Source organism: Hypanus sabinus, chromosome 18, assembly GCF_030144855.1.
Source record: "Hypanus sabinus isolate sHypSab1 chromosome 18, sHypSab1.hap1, whole genome shotgun sequence".
Taxonomy (NCBI): Eukaryota; Metazoa; Chordata; class Chondrichthyes; order Myliobatiformes; family Dasyatidae; genus Hypanus; species Hypanus sabinus.
This window is the reverse complement of record NC_082723.1, coordinates 58,395,754-58,404,688: the sequence shown is the minus strand read 5'-3', so window position 1 is coordinate 58,404,688 and position 8,935 is coordinate 58,395,754. Positions and strand designations below refer to the sequence as shown.

Sequence of the window (8,935 nt, the reverse complement as noted above, 5' to 3'; positions counted from 1 at the left end):
TTAAAAACATCGAGGGGAAGATCCTCTTGCACAAGCTCTATGTTGGAGGTTTGCTGTGTGAATAAAGACTTTTATATTTTCCAATTACAGCTTCCACACGAGCCACGTGGATTTACCGACAAGTGAGTTTTCCGATTGAAAGTCGTGTTTTTACCAACATGTAGTCAGGTTTACCAGTCGATGATCTGGTTAACCGATGGATGGTTAGGTTCCTTTGCTCCTGCCGGTGTACCTGGCCATGAGTTTGTAGAATAAAGGTCAGAATTACCGACTGATGCCCACTTTACTGACCAGATGAGGGAAATTACCGATGAGTGGTCCGGTTTACTGACTGGGTTTAACGATGGGTGATCTAGTTTGTCAATTGTATGTCAGGTAGTTGGGTTTACCATCTACTGGTGGTCTGGTCTGTCATTCATATGCCAGGTCGTCAGGTTTAAGGTCCGGTTTACCGACATGATTCCCAGGCCCGTTTCACCCAGAGCGACAGGGAGAGGCTACCCGGCTGCAGGGCCGACCGCAGAGCGCCGTCCCAGCGGCCGCGGGGAGAGCTCTGCCCGGGCAGAGCCGCGACCAACACGCCGTCCGCGCCCCCGCGTCCGCGCTCTCGCCAGGTTCTCGCGCCCATGGCCGTGCGGCCCGGCAACAGGCGGCTGGTGAGGACCGCGGCCCGGGGCTCGGGCAAGTGGGGATTGGCGGCGACAAAGGGCCTGTCGTCCCGGAACTGCGGAGGGTATCAGTGACTGGGTCTGGACACGGGGAAAGTGACGGGGTACGGGCTGGGAGTGTCGGGCCTGGGACCTGGGGGAAGGCGTTGAGGATCGAGGGGGTAGGGGTGATAGGGCCCGGGACTCCGGAGCTCCGGGGCCGGAATGCGGATTATAGAACCCCGGAGCCGGGGGCAGGGCGTGGAATATCGGGACCCCGGAACTGGGGGAAGGCGGGGATTTAAAAGGACTTCAGAGCTGAGGCGAAGGGGGTAACAGGGACGGAGTGAGTGAAGGGGGTGTAACGGCTCTTGAGCTGGTGGGTGGGGGGAGATGGGTAACAAGGCCCCAGAGCTGGTGGAAAGGGGAAACTGGGCAACACGACCCTGGAGTGAGTGAGTGAGGGAACAACAGGTCACTGGAACTGAAACTGGGGTAATAGAACGTTGATACGGGGAAAGGGGGGACATGACTGAAGCTGAAGTGGGGTAACAGGATGCTGTTGTGGGGCAAGGGTTGGGCAACAGGACTGTAGAGCTGGAATGGGGTAACAGGACACTGGTGTGGGGTAAGAGGGGGCAAGAAGATTCTGGAGCTAGGGAAAGGAAGGGGTATAACAGAACCCTGAAGCCAAGGGAAGAGGGATGTTACAGGGCTCGGTTCCCTGTGGCTTGGGTGGGGGGGGAGGTAGTGTTGACTGTGCTCTAGGAGGGGTGGTAGTGACAAATCAGTCAATCAAATGATGGTGATACTGCTTAATTTTTTAAAAAATAGAAACGTGCTTTGGTCTGGAATATATTGGGTAACTCTGTCATAACTTCTCGCACCACAGACAAAATTCTGGGGGAACTCAGCAGGTTAGGCAGCATCTATGGAAATTGATGGACTATAGACTTGATGTTTCAGGCTGAGGCCCTTTATCAAGTCTGAAAAGGAAGGGAGAAGATGTTGGATTAAGAAGGTAGGAGAGGAAAAGACAAGGTTTTAGGTGAAACCAGGTGGATGGGGGGGGGATGAAGTTAAAAGCTGGGAGGTGATAAGTGTAAAAGGCAAAGTGCTGCAGAAGAATGAATCTGATAGGAGAGGAGAGTAGATCATGAGAGAAAGAGAAGGAGGAGGGGCACCGGGGGAGGTGATGGTGCTGCATAGAAAGTGTGAAAATTTGGTGAGAGGATTGGTGCTGTCTGTTGTAAAATAATTAAAAGCACCTTCTCCTTGCTCTGTAACATGTGTACTTGTAGTGGCCTTGTGAATTCTCTCCATCAATTTTAACCACCACTCTGGACATTTCAGCCCTCGAAGTTTGCAGTTCCTTTGTAGGGTTAATTCTTAAACCTTCCTTGTTGTGCTGCTTGCTTGTGTTTCGAAAATTAACCCGTAGCAATATTGTCCAGGACCTGAAAATTGTTCAGAGGAAGTCCTGAGATGCTTCATGTTTATCTTTCACTTGTATGTAGTCTCTCTCCTTACCGATGAAACCATGCTGTTTATCATCTTGTTTTCAGTGTACATGAGCTCAGAATGAAACGATGGAAAACGGGGTCTACCCCCTGCTGCCGGATACCATTGTCCTTGAAGTGTTCCAGAACCTGGAACACCAGGATGTCCTTGCTGCTGGCAGCACTTGCAGGCAATGGTACGGAGTGTCCCGTGATGACTTTCTGTGGAGGGATCTCTTTTATCGCTATTACAATGTGAATCGGTCAATCCCTCGACATCCAGGTTGGTCTCCAAATCCCTTTCTGGGATAATCTGCGCCAATCCCATCTGTTTGTATTTGCCCTTATCCCTCCTTCCTATCTATGTACCTGTCCAAACTCTGTCAAATATTACAATTAATATGCTATTTTTCCAATACTTTTAATTTACAATGTGATAAATTTGTTTTTATATGCCTCTATTGAAATTTTAATGTGTTTTTAGAAATTGTACATAAGTACCTAATTATCACATTTGCACTAAACAATTTGTCAAGAGCAGCTGTCAGGTTAGATGGTTCTTTGTGGTAGGACTCTTCAAGATCTTAGTGAGATCAACTGCAGAAGGATGGAAGTAAAGGTTCAGTTAAACGGAGCCTTAGTCAGGTCCATACTAATACTGAGTTAATATTAGGCTCGCATGTCTCGCTGAAGAAGGTCTATGTAAATTTATTATCAAAATACATATATGTCACCATATACAACCCTAGGATTCATTTTCTTGTGGGCATTCACAGTAAATACAAGGAACAATGGAATCAATGAAAGACTGCTCCTGACAGAATGGACAAACAACCAATGTGCAAACGACTCCAAACTGAGAAAATACAAAAAGAAAGAACATAAAAGAAATAATAATAAGTAAGCAATAAATATTGAGAACATGAGGTGAAGAGTCTTTAAAAGTGAGATGTGGGAACAGTTCACTGATGGGGCAGATGAAGTGAAGTTATCCTCTCTGGTTCAAGAGCCTGATGAGTGAGGGGTAATAACTGTTCCTAAACCTGGTGGTGTGGGTCCTGAGGCTCTTGCGTCACCTTCCTGATGGCAGGAGTGAGAAAAGAGCTTGACCTGGATGGTACAGGTCCTTAATGATGCTGATTTCCTGTGAGAGCGTTCAGTGGTGGGGAGAGCTTTACTTGTGATGGCTGGGCTGTAACCACTACTTTTGGTAGGCTTTTCCATTCAAGGGCATTGGTGTTTCCATACCAGGCTCTGAGTTTGTCAAAGCTTTAGATGACATGCTGAATCTTGGCAAACTTCTAGGAAAGTAGAGGCATTACCATGTTTTCTGCACAATAGCACTTACGTGCTGGACCCGGGACAGATCCTCTGAAATGATAACACTGAGAAATTTAATGTTGCTGACTCTATCCACCTCTGATCTCCTGATGAGGACTGGCTCATGAACCTCTCGTTTCCTCCTCCTGAAGTTAATAATCAGCTTCTTGGCCTTGCTGACATTGAGCGAGAGGTTGTTATTGTTGTGGCCCCACTCAACCACTCATAGGAATGAATATGAGGCTTAATGAGGACAAATTGGATTAACGTAGGTAGGCTTCATGGTTGGCATTGACAAGATAGGCTGAAGGATATGTTTCTGTGCTGAGGGAGTCTATCAGGGAAGGCAGTTGGGAAAAGTTGAGAGGTCTCTTGCTCCTATGTTATAATGTCAATTATGGATTTGATGACTAGTGTTTGAGCTGTCTTGAGTTATTTGTTCATTGGCACAGATAGTCTGATGAGTCCAATGATCAGGTTTCAGTAGTGGTCTGTATACTTGATGCCAAGCATTGACAGAATCATGTGATAGGGAAGTGGATGTATTGAAATCAGAGGATTAGGGAATGAGTTCCAGATGAATCCAGATGTCACCTATGCATGCTGTGTCTTTGGAAGCTTCATCTGCTGCAGAACTTCCTGCAGAATAGATGCTTGTACCTTTGGAAAGAGCTTGAACTTTAATGACGTAAGCTAGAGCAGCCCTATTTAAAGAATTTGAAGGTTCCTTTTTGTCACTTGTACATCAAAACATGTGTCGTTTGTATCAAATGGTGGCATTTGTACTTCAAATCAACTCAAAAACAAGCTGAGAGACCGTTTAAGTGAATGTTATTTGGATATGTTAATGAGAATCAAAAGCTATCCGTTAGATGGAAGTTCTATTGGTCTAGATAGAGTTTACAAAGAATGGGTAAATGCCAAAGGCAGGAGAGAGAAAAATAATTGAGTGACTTAAATATGTTGTTGTTGTTCTGTGCAGTTTTATGTCAAATATTTTGTAAACCTACATAAACTGTACCATGTGTGCATTCAGTGCATACGTACTTTTGTCACAGGAAAAAAATTGCACAAAAGATTTTTGCGCACACTGACTATTAAAAATTAGAGGGAACATTAAAGTTGGCAAATAGGTTAGTGTATGTGAGTGGTTTTTAGTCAGATTGCCGAGGACAACACAGCACAAACACTGTTGGGTCAAATATTAAAGAGCTGGTTTTGAGTTAATTGAGCATCAGCAAAGAAAATGGTCACCTCTATGAAATGAGCTGAGTGACGGGTATGATTGGATGAGATTAGTGTGGTATGTAAGGAGTTTGATGACGAGGAATAGATAGCAGTTTCCTAACTTTCTCCTCAGCCCTTAGTGAAACACCTTGGCCAGCACCCAGTCAGTTACTGTGTTTAGGCTTTCTAGAATAAATATTTATTACTTGCTATGGAAAGTGGACAGAAGTGGTAGCAACATGATACAGGATAAAATCAAGAATCAATTGATAGTGTTGTTGCACAGGGATCTGTTCTGAGACTCTTGCTCTTCCTGATTTTTTTAATATATATATATATATAAAGAAATTGGATGAGAAAGTGGAAAGGTGGGTTAGAAAGTCTGTAGATGACGTAAATGTTAGTGGAATTGTGGGTGGTATAGAAGATTATTGAAGGATATAACAAGATATTGATAGGATGCAGAGCTGGGCTGAGAAGCAGCAAATGGAGTTCAACCTAGAAAATTGTGAAGTGACTCATTTTGGAAAGTTGAATTTAAAGGCAGAATATCGGGTTAGTGGCAGGATTATTGGCAATGTGGAGGAACGGGGATCTTGGGGTTCACATCCTTCAAATTTACTGTGCAAGTTGATTGGGTTGTTAAGAAGGTGTATGATTTGTTCACCTTCATTAGTCGGATGATTAAATTTAAGAGCCACAAGGTAATGTTGTAGCTCTGTAAAACAGTGGTTAGATCCCACTTGGAATATTGTATTCAGTTATGGTAGACTCAATATAAGAAGGATGAGGATAGGAAGGCTTCAGAGCAGGTGCAGAGGAAATTTACCTGGATGCTACCTGGATTAGAAAGTATGTCTTATGTGGATGGGTTGAACGAGCTAGGGCTTTTCTCTCTGGAGGGAAGGTGGATGCGAAGTGACTTGATAGAGGTGTGCAAGGTAAGAGGAATAGATAGTAGATAGGCAGAAACTTTTTTCCCAGGGCAGAAATGGCTGATACAAGGGGGATAATTTTAAGGAGATGGGAGGAAAATATAGGGGGAATGTCAAGATAGTGTTCTTTTTAAACAGTGGTAGGTGCATGGAAATACTCTGCCACAGGTGGTGTTAGAAAGATACGTTAGGGGGACTTAAGAAACTCTTAGATAGGCACACAGAAAAATGGAGGGCTATGTAGGAGGAGAGAGGCTAGATTGATCCTGGAGTAGGTTAAAGGTCAGCACAACATTGTGGGCTGAAGGGCTTGTACTGTACTGTAATGCTGTATGTCCTCTGTTAAGTTCTTTGTGCCCATTTTGAAAATAGGAAGTGACACAATAAGTGTACCACTGGTCAGGATGTACTGTGTCAAAGTGATGGACTGAAGACAGATGGAAATGAAAATTAAGCCAGCATCATTGATAAAGAATAGGCAAAGGATAGACACAAAAGGCAGGGTGGAAAATCCAGGGGAAGAATAGACCGGAATTATAGTCAATCCATATTGAAATCTTCTTTCAATTGTAAAGAGTTCCTTAGGGATCTACTCCATTTGACAGTGCATTTTGGTGTTATGTATTTTGTGGCACATTTATAAACCAGATCAGTGGCAGGAAGGCACTCGGGTATTACCGCTGCCCCAGCATTGTTGCTATGACCTACTTCCTACAAATCAAAGTTGAGTTATTTCAGCGCTTTTCTTTTCCGTCACTCACTGGACTGTTGCTATCTCTGATCTACCAAGTCGGTGCAAAATTTAAAAATTGTAACAAAGTTAAGGCCAGGGAACCAAGTCATCGTAAATGTTCCACTGATTGATACCTATCACGACCCTTTCCCTCCCACCTTGCACCCCTTTCCCTCCTCCCACTTTATTCTGACTTCGTCCCCCTTTCTTTTCAGTTCTGATGAAGGGTCTTAGCCCGAAATGTTGACTGTTTATTCCTCTCCATTGATGCTGCCTGACCTGCTGAGTTCTTCCAGCATTTTTTGTGTGATACTCTGGATTTCCAGCTTCTACAGAATTTCTTGTGTTTATGATTTGCAATGTCACATCCAGGATAACAAGTTTGTGCTAACATTTTGTCTTGCAGCTGCTACTTCATGGCTGGGTGAGTTCCGCAGGCTGTATGATACAATTCCCTGTGTGCAGGTGGCAACTCTGAAGGAACATCGAGACCAAGTCTTGCATGTCAGCTTTTCTCACAATGGCTACTTATTTGGCTCTTGCTCCAAGGACTGTTTTGTCAAGGTAGGAGTTCTTTTCCTGTAAAGGTCTTGACTCTCCCCTTTGGAGTCCCTTCCATCAGCTGGTCCTAGATCTCTTTTGCTTTTCCCACCTACTCCCTGTAACCAAGAGACCCAGCTTGCACTCCCCCCCCCCCCCACCCCATCCCCATGCCTCATGCAGGGTTTTGACCCAAAACATCGAAAATCCCTTTCCTCTCACAGATGCTGCATGACCTGCTGAATTCCTCCAGTAGATTGCTTGCTGCGCCAACTCTCTCTTGCTTCCTCTTCTGTTGGCCCTAGCTTTCTTTTGCTCACCCTCCCCACCAAAGTACCCACTTCCTCTCCCAAAGTCACCAGCTTGCTCATATGATCGTTGTCAGAACCCACTTTCTGATTACTTTGCCCATCACCAGAGATCTGTTGATCTAAAGAAATTTTTTTCGCAATAATATTTATCATCATTATGTACTGTGTCGTAAAACGTGGGCGATCATGGTCTATGACCATGATAGTTCTTGGTAAAATTTTCTACACATGTGTTTTGCCATTGCCTTCTTCTAAGCAGTGTATTTACAAGACGTGTGACCCCTGCCGTTATCAATACTCTTCAGAGATTGTCTGCCTGGCATCTGTGGTTGCATAACCAGGACTTGTGATGTGCACCAGCTGCTCATGCGACCATCCACACCCACTCCCATGGCTTCACGTGACCCTGATCAGGAGGGGCTAAGCTGGTGCTACATTTTGTCCAAGGGTGACCTGCAGGCTAGCAGAGGGAAGGAGCGCCTTACACCTCCTTCGGTAGAGTCATATCTCCATCCCATCACCTATAACATTATCCTGTCTTAATTTAATTTCCAGCTAGTACCAAGAAAATTCCTTTGTACTGTTTTAGCCTGGTACTAATTTGTGTGATATACTAATGCCTGTAAATTGACACCTGCATTGGAGTTCTTTTATCAAGATGTATTTAGAAGCTTGTTAAAATCCAAGTTAACTCTGATTTTTCTCATTGATTTGTTCATGGGATGTGAGCGTCACTGGCTTGTTTTGTATTTATTGCTGCTAAATTGTTGAACTGTTTCGGTCAATAATGCTGCTGTGTCCCTTGACCATGTAGAGATTGTATATTGCATTCCCTGAATAATATTAGTGAACTTGGTGGGTTCACTGATTCTTTGTTGTTCCCTATTAATGATATCATCTATTAATTTACTTAATCAAATTTCCCAGAAAATTCAACATTAACTAACCACTATGCTGCCATGCCCCAAAGCTGTTTAAAGTGGTTCATAACACTACAGAATCATTTCCTGTTACCATGCGACTTCAAGGAGGTTGTTCACTGTTGTTTCAGGTATGGAACAATGACCTGGAGATATCGGTGTTACATAGTGCTAATATGCGCCCCTACAATTGGAGCTACACCCAGTTCTCCCAATTCAATGCTGAAGACACCCTCCTCCTTGTCTCTGGAGTCTATATTGGGCCTCACAGTTCATCCTCTGGTGAAATTGCAGTCTTCAATCTAGGTACCTAATGTTTTACTTGCTTCCAGTTGGATTGTGATATGAATTAGCAGGATCTAAGACCATACATAAGTGGCGTTTGGGAAAAGTTGAGAGAAAATGAGCCCAAGAGAGCAGGCTTGGGCAATATCAGAACACTTGGAGGCCATGAGCACTTAATCACCAAGTTTACGGGCCAAGTGTTGATAATCGATAGGTTGATGGTCAGTATGCACAGGTGGGCTGAAGGGCCTGTTTCTGTATTGTATGATTCCTGACATTCAGCTCCTCAAATCTGTTCTCGTTCATGTTGATAGATGCACCTCAACTTCATTTACCTATCTTTATTCCAAACTACCCTGAGATGTTTTGATCTAGTAAAACCCTTTTATTCTCAGCCTTGAAAGTACCTGTTGACTCACAGCATCCACGACTTCCTGAAGGCGGAGTTTCAATGTTCTGTGACCACTTCCAGATCTCACCCCTGAACGGCCAAGCTTAATTTTTAAGATTTCTTTTCT

General features: G+C 44.1%; 1 protein-coding gene across 4 annotated transcripts in view; it reads left to right on the top strand.

Moving 5' to 3' along the window:
• Positions 1-236: 236 nt before the first annotated feature.
• The window catches only part of fbxw5 (F-box and WD repeat domain containing 5), a 53,467-nt gene continuing 44,768 nt past the window's right edge, over positions 237-8,935 (top strand). Inside the window, exons 1-4 of one of the 4 annotated variants that reach the window (XM_059994436.1) lie at positions 237-257; positions 2,213-2,429; positions 6,768-6,925; positions 8,264-8,438. In XM_059994436.1, the coding sequence (XP_059850419.1) occupies positions 2,237-2,429; positions 6,768-6,925; positions 8,264-8,438 (526 nt within the window). In that variant the 5' untranslated portion in view covers positions 237-257; positions 2,213-2,236. Of the gene's footprint in view, positions 258-475; positions 773-2,212; positions 2,430-6,767; positions 6,926-8,263; positions 8,439-8,935 lie in introns of those variants that run through there. The other 3 variants (XM_059994434.1, XM_059994433.1, XM_059994435.1) reach the window with 3 other exon arrangements.